Source organism: Protopterus annectens, chromosome 1.part1 (genome assembly GCF_019279795.1).
Source record: "Protopterus annectens isolate FY-2018-M chromosome 1.part1, PAN1.0, whole genome shotgun sequence".
NCBI classification, from domain to species: domain Eukaryota; kingdom Metazoa; phylum Chordata; order Ceratodontiformes; family Protopteridae; genus Protopterus; species Protopterus annectens.
Window position 1 is genome coordinate 1,120,408,666 of NC_056726.1, and position 19,474 is coordinate 1,120,428,139.

Genomic DNA, 19,474 nt, shown 5'->3' on the forward strand with positions numbered 1-19,474 from the left:
AACTAATAATTTGTTGAAGCACTTTTTGATTTAATTACAACATTCAGTCTTCTTGGGTACACACTTGCCATCAATTAAAGAGACTCTGATTAACCCCAAATAAAACTCTGCTGTCCTAGTAGGATTTTCCTGACATTTACTCAGTTACCTGTTACAGCAAAAGCCATGGCTCGCAGAGAGCTTACAAAGCATCAAAGGGATCTCATTGTTGATAGGTATCAGTCAGGAGAAGGGTACAAAAGAATTTCCACAACATTGGATATACTATGGAACACAGTGAAGACAGTCATCAAAAAGTGGAGAAAATATGGGACAACAGTGACGTTGCAAAGAACTGGACGTCCCACCAAAACTGATGAAAAGACAAGACAAAAACTGGTCAGAGCGGTTGCCAAGAGACCTACAGCAACACTGAAGGAGCTGCAGGATTTTATGTGTTCACAGCAATGGAGCACAGGAGCCTTCCATATTGCAAAGGAGCAACCGCTACAGCCACAGAGTTGGACTTTATCCTTTCCAGGGCAGGAGCAGCAGTCGAATCAGCTTACGCATATGAATGGTAGTGAGTGTTTAGGCCAGCAGTGTAGTCTGGGCTCACATAATCTTGAGGGGAATGTTTCCAGCCAAATGCATGGAGGAGAGCATGAAAACGGGTGTGATAATATCGTGGAGGGGCATCAGCAATCAGGACATCATCGTTCTAGTGTTAGCAATCCACCAGGTATGATTTCACACCCCTTCAATAATGAGCACAGTGCAGTACAAAATCAAAGAAATAATTCAAGTGCTTTGCATAATTATCAGAATAATGTTGGGGCAGCATGTAGTTTTGTGCAAGGTCATGCGGCCACAGGTGCAGGTGGTTCTTCGTGAAACCGCCACCACTTGATGAGTGGCTTATTAATGATTGTGTTACAATGATCAGCCAGGCTAATGGTGATGAAGGGAGTAGTAACATAAAAGGCCTACTCAACCAGCTCGATGGCAAGTTACTCAAGCTAAAAAAAATTACAGCTTGAGAATGTTTATTTAAAGGAATGTATCAGCAATAGGGTAGTCCCTAAGGGCCTACGGACATGGCGCTATCCTGCTGGGTTAGTGGTAAATCCTCCCTTGTACAATGACCTCATACTCATGTTTGACTGTCATGGGTTTGAGTTACTGGAGTTGCTCATTAAATATAATAGCCAAGAAGTAGATGGGCTTTCAGGGGAATGTAATGAACTTGAAGCACAACTGCAAATTGATAACGAGTATGAAAGATATAAATATGAACATCAGCACATCTATGGCAGAACAGAAAAAATGTTATATGACTTAAAACAGAAAACGCATGAAAAATTGACTACAGACAAGGAGCAATACAGCACAGGCCAGTCTTACCCTAAACCACCTAAGGTGGGTAATAGTGGATCCATGGTCACTGGCCAAATGGTTAGCAATGATGGACAAAAGGAACAAGAATTGGACATATGGGTCCATGACTTGCAGGGTAACCAACAAGAGGTTGGGTCCAATGTGTATGAACAGAATTATCCACCATTGAGAAGATCTGAAAGGATCAGAAACCGTGACAATAATAATGCCAATAATTAACCTCAATTGGTCCAATAACCAGGATTTTTACATCCCATCCAGGAGAAATCAGAGGAGGGGAGGTTATTGAGGATGGGGCAGATTCACTCATTGACTTTAGTTCAAGTGAATGAAAATCCTGATGTGGTAGACATTTTTGATAACATTCATAATATTGTAGTTGATGATGCTGGTAATTCCATGTTTAATAATAATGTCAAGCCAGTAATCGTAGTCAATACAGATAAAGATTTAAAGTGTACAGTTTTTCTGACACAAACATTAATGAGGATATGGTGAATTTACTGAGTAAGGGGCTTGCATTTGTTCTGACAAATACCCCTAAATTTGCTGATGTGTTAATTGACTTAAACAAATTTTTATGAAAGTTGAATGTCAAGGTTTTGTTTGGGAGGTACACAATCTTGGTAATTTAAATAATGATTTGCATATCAGTAGTAGATTTAATCCCCTTTAAGCCCAGTTTTAGCATTATATGAAAAAAAATCTGAATTGGATATCAGATATTCACTTAATAAGAATAACAAATGGCAAAAGGATAATTTGACAAGTAATGAGAGGGATAAGTTGGCATTTTTAATGCAACAAAATGTTAGAATTATGAAGCCGGATAAGGGAGGGGGATTAGTAGTAATGGATGTTTTTTATTATAATACTAGGGTTAATGTGATATTAACCACAGATACATATGAAGAATTTAGTAAAAATGAGTTGAATATGGCATATAAAAGAATTAATATGATGTTGAATGATATATTTTTGGAGAACAGGATAGACATAAACACCTACAGTTATTTGCATATGATTTCTCCCACTATCCCCCCCCCCACATTTTTGGTGCGCTCAAAATACATAAGGATGTAGATAACCCTCCCTTATGTCCCATAGTTGATGGGCGTAATTCCATCACCTATGGCTGTACCAAGTTTTTGGATAGTTGGTTAAAGAGATATTTGGAAAATCAACCCCAAATTTGCAGAGACTCATGGCACTTTTTGGAATTAATAAATAATAGTATATATTTTGAGGTCATATTTTTAACTGTGGACATAAAATACTTATTTACGGTTATTCCACAACAAGACGATATACAGGCAATAGAGCGGTACCTTCATGAGCAGGGTGTGCCACCAACGTGATGTCAATTTGTATGCTGACCTTTTTGATATAGTACTTAAAAATAATTATATTAGGTTTGATAGCACTTACTATCTCCAAGAGGTGGGAGGTGCCACGGGTTCACATTGTGGAACTATATTTGCCAATTTGGTGATGGCAGTATGGGAGAAGCAGTATGTGTTGAGCGGTCATTATGGGGAGCATATAGATTTATATCTGTGTTACCTTGATGATATTTTCATCTTATGGAAAGGTAATGTGCATATTTTATATCAATTTGTGGAGTATATCAATGGCACCACAGGTTATTTAAAATTTACATATGAAAGTAATGTTTAAGAGATCAACTATTTAGATGTTAATTTAAGTAAGGATAGGCCGAATAAAAGATATAAGATGAAGATACATAGAACATCCACCTATTCCAACTTGTTTTTGCATTTCATAAGTTGTCACCCCAATACAAATAAAAAAGCAGTAGTTAAAGGTCATTTGGTCCAGGCCACAAGGATAGTGAGCCTGGACGCTGATTTTGAAATGGAATGTGAGCAGCTTATCAAAATGAGGGGATATCTGAATCATATGCTTTATGCATTGTATGGGGAGGAGAAGACAAAAAGATGTAATGGATATTTCATTCCTATCCTTAATTATCATACAAGAGAGTCAGGGGTGCAGCACAAGGATAACCATTATCATTGTTCTGTCACATTTATCTCAGCTTTCAGTACCCATTTCTATGAAATAAAGGCTATCATATTAAGGAATTGGACGGTAATAGATGATGATATCACAGTCAGGAATAAACTGGGTGAAGGACTAAAAATGGTAGCAAGGAGAGGCAAACATTTGAAGAGTTTAATTGAGAGTTGTAAGAATCACAGAACAAATAGTAATATGGGTATGAAAAAAATGTGGTATGTGCAATTATTGTAATTGCATGTCTCAAGGTCAATGGTTTAAGATAAAAGGAAAAAAAAATGGTATATATGGGAGGTTTAATTGTAATACAAAGAGGTGGTCTATATGGTGATGTGTAGGAACTGTCCAGCGTATTATATAGGAAACATGACTAGAAGTCCTAAAGAAAGGGTTTAAGAGCATTTGTATGCCATAAGGAAGGGTATACTCACAAATGCGCTGGCTTAGCATATACATAAACACAATGAGCATCAGTTTCCATTTAGTGTTATTCAACAAATCAATGACCAAGATATGGGGTGGTCAGTGGGCACTTCAGCTTGAAAAGGCTGAATTAATTTGGCAGTTGTCTTTATAGTCATATGTATGGCCAGGGCTAAGTGACTATGGTACAATCCACAATGTGCTTAGATTAAAAGCATTGGTCAGATAGTGCTTTTTTGAGTAATAATGTCATCTTTTTTTCATTTTTGAATGGATTTGGATAGGCTTGTATGTTCATTTTTCGGTTCATCATCCAGTACAATTCATGGTTTGGTATAATAGAGCGCATGATTTTACGTACTATATTACAACGATAGTTAGTAAAAAAACAGTTCTTTGGCTAGATTATGGTCAGTAATGGCAGTCAATAAACTTTATTGTGTGTGTTTTTATAATTAGTAGCTGCTGCATGCTTTAATGTTAAGCATTTAGATTGTTTATTTTTATTATTTTTTTGATGGGAATCACACTTTTTTTCATTTGATTTTTTTATGTGAATACATGTTTTTTCTTTATGTCATAATAAGAAAGATATTTATATGTATATTTCTTCAGATGTGAATATGTTTTTATGATGTTTATATATACATTTTTTTCGAGTTAATTTATGCCATTTCCTGCTTTAAGGGGATGGGGCAGTATATTTGAAGTTTATTAATGAAGGTATGTTGTTTTTTAATACTGTCTGATGAAGTTTGGTACTATACATAAAAGAAAAGCACTTTACACGTAATAAAAGGCTGTTTTCATCCATTGTTTTCACCGCTTTTTATTTTTTTACCAAGTTATTTTTTTACCACATTGGTTTAGTGTTTGTTTTTTCTTCATTTTCTGGCAAGTACTGGTTGTGTACTACATGTAACAACAATCTCCCATATTCTCCATATATCTGGACTATAGGGTAGGGTTGCAAGACAGAAGCCTTTTCTTAACCAGAAAAACATCCAGGCCTGGCTAAAATTTGCAAAACAATACAAGTCTCCCAAAAGCATGTGGGAAAATGTGTTATGGTCTGATGAGACCAAGGTTGAACTTTTTGGCCACAACTCCAAAAGGTAAGTTTGGTGCAAAAACAACACTTTGCATCACCAAACATAACACCATCCCCATGGTGAAGCATGGTGGTGGCAGTATCATGCTTTGGGGTTGCTTTTCTTCAGCTGGAACTGGGGCTTTAGTCAAGGTAGAGGGAATTATGAACAGTTCCAAATACCAGTGGCTTTTGGCCCAAAACCTTCAGGCATCTGCTAGAAAGCTGAATATGAAAAGGAGTTTCACCTTCCAACATGGCAATGACCCCAAGCATACATCTATATCAACAAAAGAATGGCTTCACCCAAAAAAAATAAAGTTTTTGAATGGCCCAGCCAGAGCCCCGAGCCAAATCCAATAGAAAATCTCTGGGGTGACCTGAACAGGGCTGTGCACAAGAGATGCCCTCACAATCTGAAAGATGTGGAGTGCTTTTGCAAGGAAGAGTGGGCAAATATTGCCAAGTCAAGATGTGCCATGCTGATAGACTCCTAGCCAAGAAGACTGAATGCTGTAATTAAATCAAAAGGTGCTTCAACAGAGTATTAGTTTAAGGGGCACACTTATGCAACCAGCTTATTGTACGTTTCTTACTTTTTATATTTTTCCCCAACCGATTTGTCTGTTTTTCAATTGAATTGTACAGGTTATAGGTCACATTAAAGAACCGCGGTGGTGGTGCTGCTGTAGCGTTGTCGCCTCACAATAAGACGTTGTCCTGTTCGATTCTCAGCGAAAGCATCTTCTGTGTGGAGACATGCATGAATAGGCATACCTTTGTTGAAGGTTATACGTCAGGGCTGGCAACTCAGTATGTAAAAATCTACTGCCAATCATTAGCGGACTGGAGTTCTGCTGTGGCGACCCCAAACTGGGAAAAGCCAAAAGATACAACAATAGGTCACATTAAAGGTGGGAAAAGTTTTGATTTATTGTGGTATCATTTTTTTTATATCACAAAAACCTGGCATTTTAACAGGGGTGTGTAAACTTTTTATATCCAGTGTAAATACTTGTATAGTGCTTTGTTGTAGTTTTGGATATTGGTGCCAGTTCCTACAGAGGGGGAGGTAGCTATGAAGCTGTTTACACTATCCCTCAGGAGGCTGTAATCAGCTTTGGAGGGTTTTTTATTTCTGAGCCTAGCTAGAGGGGGTTGGCAGAGATGGTGACCTTGAAAGTGACCGCTTTGTGGTTGGATCTTACCAGGGAGGATGATACTGTATGGATGCTGCAGTGGTTACTCATGTTGGTTAATACCAAGTCCAAGATATTATCACCTCTTGTGTAGATATCAACTAGGTGTTCCAAGGCAATTCCATTTGCAAAATCAAGGCATCTCTTGGCATTTGGTTCTGGCATGAGTAGTTCTTCCAATCTATGTTTGGGAAGTTAAAGTCACCCAGGATCAAGGTAAAGGATTGAATCTTGATAGATTTGAACAGGTCCAAATCGGCGGATTGGGCTTCTTTAGTCAGATTTGAGGACCGGTAGCTAGCTATGATATGAATAGGGGTCTTGTCAATGGTTAACTGCACCTGGAGTGTCTCCTGTGCGTCATACTGTTTGACCAGCCTGGAGGTGTGTATGTCTTTAATGTATATTGAAACTCCTCCTCCTTTGGCTTTACTGCCCACAGATTGGGGTCTGAATGTATGATAGGATGAGTAACCAGGTAACCCTAGCCTTACCTGGTTACTCATCCTATCATACATTCAGACCCCAAACCATGGGCAGCAAAGCCAAAGGAGGTGAAGTTTCAATATATATTAAAGATGTTTTCCTTTTCGATGTATTAAGTTCAATGTTATGTGATTCAAAATTCTGATCTTTCGATGATATGATATAAACCCATTTCCCACTCAGGTGTAATAGATAAACTCTCTCAATTAGGCATCAATCCATATGTTACCAGATGGATAGCAAACTGGCTCACTGATAGAACCCACCTAATCAAAATAGGGGGAGCCACCTCAAGCAGTAGACCTGTAATGAGTGGCATACCCCAGGGATCAGACCTGGTGCCTTTGTTATTCAGGATATACTTCTTTGAGGTGCAGGCCAAAACCAGTGGGCTATGGCTGACCAAATTTTCAGATGATTGCAAGCTGGGTTGGTTATCAATTTCAAGAATAATGTAGATGTCCTCTAACAGGGTCTCACCCAAACAAATGGCTGGTGCCAGAAACATGGCCTCAAGCTGAATGCCAAAAAATGCATCATCATCCCCTTTGTGGAGAGTGTCTTCCCCTCATATTATCACATTAATAACAAAGTCATAAGTGTACAATCAGATGTGAGCAATTTGGACACCCAGGTTGATAGCATTAGTATGCAATGGAAGTTGCATATTCCTTATTTTAGGGAAGTGAACGATTTTTTAGTTGATTTTCTGAAACTTAGCTAACAAGGTTGCTTTGCAAACAAGTGTTTAATCCTTCCCAATAGAAGTTGTTTTTATTGACATGGATAGCACCTTGAGAAATAGTTCTTGGGAGATTTGAGGAGGGATGCAGATGCAAGTATATTACCTGAGACCATACCAGGGAAAGGGGATGAAGGTTAAACTAAATTTTGGCTAGTCGATTAGTTATGCCTTCTTGGTTCAAGTACGTGATAGCCTTTACTATTAGCTCTTTGCAATGCTGGGCATTATTTCTGAGGTTTGTAACATAGTCAATGAACTCTGTATGGATGTTCCTCATCTGGGTAGCTATTTTTGAAGGCGACTTATTTTAACTTGCCGAAAGCGCTCACTACTATTTGGATTTTATCATTACTTGTACTTGGCTTCGCAACATTAAAGTTGTGTTTTTATAAGCATTCTCTCATTGTGTGCAGTCCGCATTTCAGCAGTTTTAGCTATTTTTCCTCTTATCTGGCTTTGTTTGATTTAATCAGAGTCTGCTGGTTCATAATAACTTTAGTAAGGGCATTATTAGCATCTAGAGATTTCAATTTATTTTTACATGCAATGATTTTGTTCCTTTTGTTATAGAACCTGTTTATATTACCTTTGGTTTAAATTTTTTTTTTCACTTTTGGGGACAGATGTTTCGATGCAGACATATACATGTGCATAAAATTTGTTGGTAAAGAAGTCTGTATAAGCAGTGGGGCAAACAAGGTAAATGGGGCTTTTGCACTTAGGCAGGTCATCACTCAGTTTTATTAAATTAGCATTGGCAATTACAGTATCTCTGAATATTGATGTATTGGAAGATTCTTCCAGCTTTGGTTTTAAGTTTAATATGACTAATTTGTCATCTAATTTGGCAGGAAAGAAGTTACAAGTGGTGGGGAACAAAGATGCCCAATACTGGTAAGAACCAAGTCCAAATGTTTGACCCCAGTGTGGTTGGGGGTGTGGACTAACTTACCCAGAGAGTTTGTATTGATGAAGTAAAAATATTTTTGTCATACATGTTTGTGAATGTATAAGTCTTATAATCAGTTGAGGCAGTAGTTGATGTCTCCTAGGGAATGGTGTTTAGCTTAATGCATAGGAATGCCATACTGCTTAGGTAGAAAGCATGGGCAGAGGAAGACATAGAGGGGGGTCCTATGATTAACTTTGATATTATGAGGGATTTTGTTAACAATATAGTGAACATGTAGAGGCTACAGACTGTTTTCTTGTCTGACATGCCTGGAGATTTTTTTTTAGAATATGGTAACAATTTCACTTTTATTGTCTTCATCTAATGATGTAATTATGTGTACCTAAATGTGTGCTTTGTATTGAAACCTTGCAGTGATGGAGTGCTCTCATTGGCCTTAAAACAGATCTCTGTGACAATACATATAGGTTCATAGGTAGGTACAAGGCTATCTGCCCAAGGGCATTTACAAACCTAGCCAGAGTGTGTCGGCTTTCACCGCCCCATTGATTAATTAACTGATCCTCTGTCAAGCAGAGCCAATGAAGTGATCCCAGGGGTGTATTTTCTGTTACCCATCCACTCATCAAGGTTCCTCTTGAAGAGTGTTAGTGAGGGGCTCTGCCTGATGTAATTTGGTATTTTGTTCCAAAGCATGGGGAGTCTCTGTGACAGGAATCTATCCCTCCAGCATGTTCTATTTATTGTTGTGGCGAGGTTTAGCTCACTAGAGCATGTGGCTCACAGTGACTTGGATTTCTTTAAGTAGAGCATGTCCATCAATTCTGAGTTGGACATGGCTTTTTAAGTCAGGCAGAGATCATCTCTAAGTAAGCGATATGCCACTGAATACAGCCGGGATTTTTTCAATCGGGTTGCATAGGACATATGTTTGAGACCAGTAATCCTCTTGGTGTGGTACTTTTGTGGTCTTTCCAGCTGTTGGAAGTGTCTTGTGAGGTACCTCCCAAATGGAGCATTGTACTCTATGATGGGTCTAATGAGTGATGAGTAGAGGGACACTATAACCTCTTTATTTCTAGATGCGAACCCTTTAGTAATTAGATGGGCCACATAGAAGGATATCCTAACTACTTTGGCAATATGATTGTCAAAGGAGAGATTACTATCTACCTGGGTCCCCAGATCTCTTATTACCTCTTCTGTATTAAGGGGGCTGACACCTATGTGGTAATCCGTGGGTGTTTTGTTTTTCCCGAATGGGATGACTATGCATTTTTTGGCATTTAGCTTGAGGCCATGACTTTGACACCAGGTGTCCGTATTAGTAAGGCCCTTTTGGAGGATGCCTGTGTCAGCCTGAGAGTCAATTATGGCTCCCAGTTTGCAGTCATCGGCGAACTTGGTTAGCCATAGTCCTTCTGTGTTTACCTGTACTTCTGAGAAGCATATGCCGAACAGCAGGGGTCCCAGGACCGAGCCTTGTGGGACACCACTTATGACTGGTTTAGAGCCGGACCTGGAGCCCACTATTGTTACCTTGTGAGATCTGTCTGTAAGCAGTTTGGCAACCCATCTCATGACGTAGAGGTTTATGTTCAGGCTGGTGAGCTTTTCTGTAATACCTTAGTGGGGAATGGTGTCAAAAGCCTTGGCAAGGTCAAGGTAGGCTGTGTGAACCACCTTTCACTTGTCTATGGCCTTGTTGACTGCCTCGAAGAAGTCAATCAGGTTTAGGAGGCATGATCTGCCCTTAACAAAGCCAAACTGGGTCGAGTCAAGTGTTTGGAGGTTCCCAATGTCTTTGTTAATGAGTTCCATAATGATGCGCTCCATAGCCTTGCAGATCAGGCTAGTCAGGCTTATGGGGCGATAGTTACTAGGGTCAGTTGTGGCCCCTTCTTTGTGGAGAGGAATAACTGTTACTGTGCACCATTCTATGGGCACATAGCCTGTGGAGAGGCTGAGGTTGAACAGCGTGTTTAGGTGGGGGGTTAGTTTGTTTTGTAGTTCGTGCAAGACACAGCCTGTGACACCATCTGGTCCCATTGACACTGTGTTTTTGGCTTTTGAAAGGGCTGTTTTCACCCGTGCGTCTGTGATTTTTGGGACACTACACTTTTCGGTATTGTTGTGGACCCTTTTGGAGGTGAGAGGGGGGTGAAGTTTGCACTGAACCTATCTGCCAGGATGTTGGCAATATCAGTAGGTTCAGTATATTTTGTGCTATGTTGCACTAGTTCAGTGCATATCTGCGAGTTGCCACTTAGATTATTAACATAGCTAAAGAAGGCTTTGTGGTTGTCTTTTGAATCCTTGGCTATTTTTCTTTTAAAATTAGCCTTGGATGATTTCATGAGGGACCTCAGTTTCTTACTGATACTGATCAGGGATGTTTTTCCTTCTTGGGATTTTCTTTTTTTCTGAACTAGTTTCGTCCTTCTATTGTATATCCTGTTTATTGCAGGGGTCCACCAAACTGGTTTCCTTCTCTGAGATGAGTGAGTCTTGGTTTTGCTAGGGATGGCATGATCCATGCATCCTTGTAGGTGCTCATAGAGTGCATTTGTAAAGGTTTCTGCATCTTGGGCAGTGTTATCCTTTAGCGTGGGAGCTGTGAAACTTACCACCTCTGTCTTAAGTAAGGTGAAGTTTGCTTTAGAACATTTTTTTACTGTGGTTTCCTTAGTTGGGGGTGGTGGTGGGGTGTGGACATCCAGAGTGTTTAGTTTATGGTCTGATCAAATCAGTGACGGGTTGACCTCCGGTGTGGAACACCTGTCGCCCATGTTGGTGATGACCAGGTCCAATATGTTTTCACCTCTGGTAGGGGAGTTTACCAGCTGATCCAGGGCATTTGAGTTGATGAGATATCATTCTTGGTGAGGGCAGGATGCTACTTAGGGTCAGGGTCATACCAGCCTGGGCTACATGATCAGAGATCTCTTCCATGTCTCTTTTCATGTAGTCCAGGGAGGTACGTCTCAGGCCGTTCACACCAACATGAACAATAACAGAGTCATATTTGTACTTGTTCTGGAGGGACCTGAGTGCTTGTGTTATGTGTTATGTGTTATGTGGTGGATTCTGGCTCCCAACAAGCAACTAACAGTAACCTTCTGCTTGTCCAGCCTAGTAAGTGGGACGTCAGTGTGCCTGACTATATAGTCACCTATTACTAGTGTGGTAGGTATGTTATTTCGCCTTAAGGGCTGTGATTGTGTGGCACACTGATTTTGTGTTTTATATGTTGTCTGGTTTGTGACGGGAAGTGCAGGATGTTTGTGTGTCTGCTTTGGTGGTTTCTGATGCTTTTGCAGATGTTTATTTAGAGCCTCCGAGTATGATTTTGTGTATTTATGTGTATTTTTTGCCAGTGCTGGTTTAGTAGGTCTGTGTGCAGCTGGAGTTGTGGTGCAAGTGTTAACCTTCTCCTCTTGACTGTCTGTTCCAGTCTTGGTTGGAGACAGCTTAGCTTCCAGTTTGGCTTTATAATTGCATCTCTTGCATATGTTAGTGTTTTGTGGTAGGAGGAGAGGGTTGTCTGTGTGCGTAGTTATATCAATGTTTTCCAGGGTAAGGAGTGTGTGCACGGAATGGAGATTATTACCATGGTTCCTATCACTGAGCAGCAATACCTTTATGTTATCTAGATTCTGCTTTGTTATGTTGGGAGTTTTAGAAGCCTAATGCTGTTGACAAGAATCCGGCCAATTTGCCTAAGCTTTGGGGAGGTAGGTGCATGCTATTACAGGCAAAGCAGCTAAGACTGTCTACCATCTCCACTCAAGCTGATATATATTGTACAAACACAGCAAAATGGTGTGTAGGTGCAAGAGCAACCAAAACAAAAAAGAAAAGCACCCAAAGGACCCCAGGATACTTATTTTAATAAACTAATAAAATAGTACACAGTACATCAATGTTAAGTGCTTTCATCAAAAATTCTGATGAAGTCAAAATTTTTGATGAAAGCGCTTAACAGTGATGTACTGTGTACTATTTCATTATTTTATTAAAAGAAATATCCTGTGGTCCTTTGGGTGCTTCTCTTTTTTGTTTTGATATATATTGTACTTCTTAGAATGAAATCAGAAGCTTCCAGCTTCAGTGCCTTTGTCAACAGCCTCAGGATACTGGTTAGATGTGGTGCCACATGGGCAGTTGCTAGGGCAACAAGATCCAGCACTACAGGCTGTATCTTACATCTTTTGCTGATATCATAAAGAAGGCACTTATGCATGGATTCTTTGCACTGTTTGGTCCTGAAACTCAACAATATCTATAGGGCATGACGAAGAAAGGACAATTATTTTCAGCTGGTGAACAGATATTTTGTTCTTCTCACTGCTGTTTTTTTTTTTTTTTCCAGGACAAAAAGCAGAAAGGCAGAGCAGCTCTTCTGGCATGCTCTGTGGTGCTACAGTGGGATTGTTTTCTCTCTATATAGCACTGGTGCAGGCCAGACGTGCAAATTTAGTTCTCCCTGGATTTAGACTTTCTTGCTTCACTAAAGATCTAAGGCTTTCTTGTGTAGTGGTTTCCAACTAAAGCTTTCTATTAGAGATCCAGTTCCTCCTTTCGGTGTTTACTATTTATCTTTTGTACTCATTACTTCCAATGATTTGAAGTCCTAAACTGTGCTTAGTAGTTATTACCCCCGTTAGACTAACACCTGGGTTACAAGCTGTCTGTGTCAAACTGCCTTATGTAATCACAGTATACATGTAGATTCTACATTAACATAACTAAATTTATCCTTTGCTATATGTATACTGTGCACTATGTTTACCATGTACACTCTAAGTGTGTGCAAAATCCAATAGATTTATATCATGAAAAGTACTGCAAGCCACTTCCTTTGACAGTAGCTCATTCCATGAGGGCAGTTGCTATTTATATTTTATTTTTATTTTTCCAGAAACATTTGAACAACTACATCTGGCTCTTTCCACAACCCCTTGTAATGCACTACAAGCTGGGCATTATTTCCAGCTACAGGTCTTCTTTTTTCAGGCTATTATCATTAGAGGTATGTTCTACTGATAGTGGTCGCCCAGAAGCATTACCTGGGGACTCTGTCTTAATGGTTACCAATGATGAACCTGTTTTTATACATTATAAAAGTTACATGTTTACAATAATGATAGAAGAAGGAGATCCATCTTAACTAATGTACTTTCCAGCTATTCTGCAACCCTCTACATTCACCTTTGCTCAGTACTTTTCTTCTTTCCTCAGCTCGGAGCTGTCCACTAAAGAAATGAAGAGTAAGAGATGTGTGTTGCATTGTGGGAAGGGGGGCAGATTTGGCAAAGACTTATACCCTTATACCTGCAGCATCAGTTTAATGATTACCATTTTCAGACTTTCTTCTGAGAAATCTGTCATTAGGATATGTATGCAAGTTCCATTATATCCAACTTTTTTTAAAAGCCTTAAAGCATTTACTCAGAAAAAAAAAATTAATACAGCAAACAAAAATCTAGAGCTTTTCACATCAAAACAAAAACATGAAAAATATCATAGGCAAGTACTAAAACTGAAATTGTCTTATGTTATAATATCATTGACTGGAGGGCCAGACTCAAATCTGAAACCAATTTTTGTCTGAGGGAAGTTGTAGTAAACTGGTAGTCACAAAAAATTCAAGAGCAAAGCATTTCTGAGATGGGAACAACAAACATTTCACTTTCTGATTTCTGACCGGTCGGTCAGATAGTATAGCTACATGAACATACAAGAATAAAGCCCTGATTATGATCAAGTGATCCAGACATGAATAGTGGCTCAGATGCTGGAGGAGGTGTTGAGTGGTGGTGGTAGAGGAATGCTGAGGCAATGACTCTCTCAGGGGGATAGTGTGATGTGTGTGTATGTGAGACACACTTCCCATGGTTGAATCAGTAATGGAGACTACAAACCCACCGCAGTGCTTGCTGCAAGGAGTACAAAGTCCTCTGATGTACTATGTCACTTCTGCCAGCGTGCTACATGTCCTCACTAAGGACCATTACACTTTAGTGTGCTAGTGTGTGTGCTACTGGTAATGTACAGCATGAGGAAGGGCATAAGTACAAACTCCCATTTCCTTGATGGCATCACTCCCTCCCCTTACCTGCCATTCCTATTTGGCACAAATGGACTGTAGGGCTCTTGTTTCAACAAGAACAAACAGGCCAGTTGGGCATACAGAAGGGGGTACCTTGTTGGTCACAGCAAAAGGGAGCAAAACTAGAAAAATAAAACACATAAACATATAGCTTAAAATTAAACCAACACAATTATGCATTGACTGCAAGAGAAATCTATATCAAAATAGTAAAGAAAAGTTGTATATTACCCTTAGAAGAAAAAAGAGAACATAATCATATGATTTGAAGGAGTCTGTCCAGTAGCAAGAGAATGAAAAAAAAACAGTTAAAAATACCACAGTGTGGAAACAGGCACTGACAGCCCGCTGCTGGAGTGGATAATACCAAAGTCTAAACCTGAGAAGCACATTTTTTCATGATGACATTGAACCTCGATAGTGAGATTTTGATAAAAAAAGATGATATTCTTAAGAGTAATTAATGCATTAGCTATGCACAAACATATGCTGAGGATAGGCAGACCAGATGATCTAACCCCAGGAATTCAACAAAAAAGTTTCACTACTAACCTCGTTTGCCTATCACAGGTCAGTCAGTTACTAAGGTTGTGAGTAAATACAGTTCAGTGGTAGCTTTGACAGGAATCATGTTTCTGAATATACCACAAGTGCCTACAATAGCTCTGTTAGACAGGAAGGTGGTAATGTTCTCCGTGGCTGCCCAGGAAATGTACCACCTCAACATACTCACACCAACAGACACACATACTCCCACACACATTCAGATACCCAAGTAGACACACACACACACACACACACACACACACACACACACACACACACACACACACACACACACACACACACACACGCACACACACGCACACACGCACACACACACACACACACATGCACACACATGCACACACAAGCACACACACACACACACACACACACACACACACACACACACACACACACACACACACACACACACACACACACACACATTCATGATAGCACACCCCACACTCAATCGCTTTACTTGAATGTAATTGCACTATGAGTACTTCCATAGGAGGGAGTAGGTGACAGCTATGATTTTATGGAGTTCATTTTTTTCTTCCAATGTATAAATCAGGAGCTGTTGGCATTTCTGGAAAGAGAAAATGGCTAATTAACATTAATCACTTCTGTGGAGTTCTGCATTATCATGCAGCTTTGCCCACAAGACTACCCTCTGCACTGAGACCCTTTAAAAAAGAAAACCTCAGCAGTAAGGCAGTCTGAAAATTGGAAAGACTTACGGGGGGGGGGGGGTGATCATAGTAAGCGTTCCCACTCCTAGAGAAACTTTTCCGAATCCTAGCCATGGAGTGAATTGAATGAGAGTGGGGAATGTCAAATTGCAATGGTCAGACTTGATAGAATCCTCAATCCTGTAAGAAGAGAAAGTTTCTGAATTTCCATGTATGGTCAGACTTGAGTCAGAAGACCTGGTTATAATCTTACCCACTACTGTTTGAATTATACAAAGTCAAATGACAAACAGTTGTCAATCCTTCTTGTATTTCTGAGTTTGTAATGAAAGCTAACACTCTGCTGTTAGTTTTTATACATGGTTACCAAAATTGAATGCACAGTGGAATGGACATATACCCTTAATATTATCAAACCCATTTTTTTTTCAATTTAGAAAACATCTGTTTCCTTAAACATAGTTAAGAATTGAATCTAAACAGATTAGATCATTCAGAGTCTACAGTTCCCTTGAATTGGCTTACCTGTAGAACAAATAACTCCCGCAGCAGGTGTGGGATTGCTGTGTGATGATAAGACTTCAGCATAGCAATAATGCAGGGAATACTCCGTTCCTATACACTGAGCATTTGTAAGCCATGTAGAATTAGATGTTACACCAAACCTATAGTTAGTCACAGCTGTTAGTGCAAAACCACATCCTTGTGATCTGCACACGACATTGGCATCATTTATATCCCATCCATCGACAGAGACAGGACTCCACGTATTGTTATAATATACTTCAACTCTCCCAGAGCAGGTGTTCGTACCATTCACAATCCGTACATTAAAGTAACCTTTCAGAAACAAAATAAACAAATTAATAATAATAATAATAATAATAATAATAATAATAATAATAATGACAATGACAACTTTTCTTTGGTAATGCACATCATTACAGTAAGTCTTATATAAAATGTATGCTGCAGAACATACTGCTTTAAAATAAAAATATTCATGGGAAATTTGTTTTGCATATTTAATGTACAACATTCATAGGCTGATATTTAACCAATTAACACTTGACTTTATCAGTAACATAGATAGCTCCACAGCAGCAGATACTCATGAATGGTTATAAAAGAGATTATGGAAAAATTATGTATTTCACTGATGCAGAAAATGATGAGGTACTAAAAATTAAATTGCCTGGGTGATTGTTCCCTAAATTCCTATTATGTGAAGGGGTTTACCTACATGTGTGAAACATTAAGTAAATGATCCAAATGACAGTGCATTTTAATGAGTACATCATAACCTAAAGTTAACGTTTAGCAATTTAAAAAAAAAAAAAAAAGACTTTGCATTTTTCTGGCACTATCTAACTAACCACTTCTAAAATTGTATTATTTATCACAAGGTCCGCTGTAATTATTAATGCTGAAAGGATTCCTGTGGATGCATTGTTTCTTACTCATTGGATCATGTGTAGTTTGCTTTCCTGTGACTGAAGACAGTGAATTTTTTGTTGTTGTCCCTGCCTTTTTGAACTCCCTGGACTGCTTGAATTTTGACTGTATTTCCTAACCCAGTATTCTGTAGGAGGTACTTTCTCATGTTGTGTTGACCATGAGTTTGCTATCAGTATAGTGGACTTCTGTTACCAAAAAGGATCCTAAGGATTCAAACTGAATGTGGCTATATTTGGCTGGCTGATTCTGGTTTCTATCTTCATCTCCATTTGTCTCTGCAGTCAATGTCACATTGAGGAAGAAATGTTTTAGGACTTTGTGATTCCTGACTATAACAGAATGAGATTATCTGTAGAACATTATTTTTTCATAAAATTGAATGAGGACTTAAGAGCTGTTTAAACTGTGAGCTTTGGCCGGTTAAGACCTGCATGCTATCAACTTGAACGCCTAAGTGAAGCTAAGTAACTTTTATCTGCACTTTTATCAAATAATACACGATTTAAAGTAAATTGTTTGTGTTGCATTGAGGAATATCTAGCTGGAAGCTGTGACTCTGTTTGCCAGTAGTACCTGTGGTATTTTCAGTTAAGGCTTGTTAAAAACCTGCATAGCCAGTGATAGGTGGGGGTAGTTCCTTCATTGTATTCAGTTTCTGTCTTATTTTCAGTTAAGGCTTGTTAAAAACCTGCATAGCCAGTGATAGGTGGGGGTACTTCCTTCATTGTATTCAGTTTCTGTCTTATTTTCAGTTAAGGCTTGTTAAAAACCTGCATAGCCAGTGATAGGTGGGGTAGTTCCTTCATTGTATTCAGTTTCTGTCTTATTTTCAGTTAAGGCTTGTTAAAAACCTGCATAGCCAGTGATAGGTGGGGGTAGTTCCTTCATTGTATTCAGTTTTTTTCTTATACTAGTGGTACAGTGAATTACCTTCTGTTTAAACTGTGAGCTTTGGCCGGTTAAGACCTGTATGCTATCAACTTGAACGCCTAAGTGAAGCTAAGTAACTTTTATCTGCACTTTTATCAAATAATACACGATTTAAAGTAAATTGTTTGTGTTGCACTGAGGAATATCTAGCTGGAAGCTGTGACTCTGTTTGCCAGTAGTACCTGTGGTATTTTCAGTTAAGGCTTGTTAAAAACCTGCATAGCCAGTGATAGGTGGGGGTAGTTCCTTCATTGTATTCAGTTTCTGTCTTATTTTCAGTTAAGGCTTGTTAAAAACCTGCATAGCCAGTGATAGGTGGGTGTAGTTCCTTCATTGTATTCAGTTTCTGTCTTATTTTCAGTTAAGGCTTGTTAAAAACCTGCATAGCCAGTGATAGGTGGGGGTACTTCCTTCATTGTATTCAGTTTCTGTCTTATTTTCAGTTAAGGCTTGTTAAAAACCTGCATAGCCAGTGATAGGTGGGGGTACTTCCTTCATTGTATTCAGTTTCTGTCTTATTTTCAGTTAAGGCTTGTTAAAAACCTGCATAGCCAGTGATAAGTGGGGATAGTTCCTTCATTGTATTCAGTTTTTGTCTTATACAAGTGGTACAGTGAATTACCTTCTGTTTAAACTGTGAGCTTTGGCCGGTTAAGACCTGCATGCTATCAACTTAAACGCCTAAGTGAAGCTAAGTAACTTTTATCTGCACTTTTATCAAATAATACACGATTTAAAGTAAATTGCATGTGTTGCATTGAGGAATATCTAGCTGGAAGCTGTGACTCTGTTTGTCAGTAGGTTCTCGCCCACCCTCCCTGTTTTTGTGTTGGTGTCAATCTTGGTGGCTTTGAAACTGCCTGCCCCTCTTGTAAATTTGCACTTGGATACTCCTCCTGGGCCCATCTCATTTGCTCACTCAAAAAAAAAAAAAAAAATTCTGCTTTTACTGTATTTGTGTTTCTTACTTTCTTCCTACTTTATTTTGCTTTTGCGTCATCTTAAAAGTACTCAGTTGTATTTATTACTGCTTGGTGTAACTCACTCTAAGCCTTTTAGTTTAAGCACTTGGGCTTCAGACCAGTTATTTTACATTGGGAAGGTTTGTGGCCTGCACTGTGGTGGCAGAACAGGTAGCCTACATCCTTTTAAGTTGGGAACTGCTGATTGAGGGCTCAGTGTCTGTTATTCTAAAAGTGTATTAGTTCTGGTTTAAGCACTTGGGCTTCAGGCCAGTTATTTTACATTAAGAAGGTTCGTGGTCTGCACTCTTGTGGGAGGAGAGGCTGGACTCTGACCTTTTGAGCTGGGAATTTCTGGTTAGAGGCTTATAGTGCCTGCATATTTGAACTGCTTCTTACTGAAATTGGTACACCTTGCTTGCTGTAGCATAGACTAGATCCAGGCCTGCTGAATCTAGCTTTGTTTGTATAACTTGAGCACTAATCCAGGCATTCTTT

General features: G+C 39.2%; 1 protein-coding gene across 1 annotated transcript in view; it reads right to left on the reverse strand.

Moving 5' to 3' along the window:
• Positions 1–19,474, reverse strand: part of LOC122815622 (deleted in malignant brain tumors 1 protein-like) — a 569,610-nt gene that overhangs the window by 45,048 nt on the left and 505,088 nt on the right. The window contains exon 11 of the mRNA XM_044088283.1: positions 16,152–16,466. Within this exon, the coding sequence (XP_043944218.1) occupies positions 16,152–16,466 (315 nt within the window). The remainder of the gene's footprint in view (positions 1–16,151; positions 16,467–19,474) is intronic.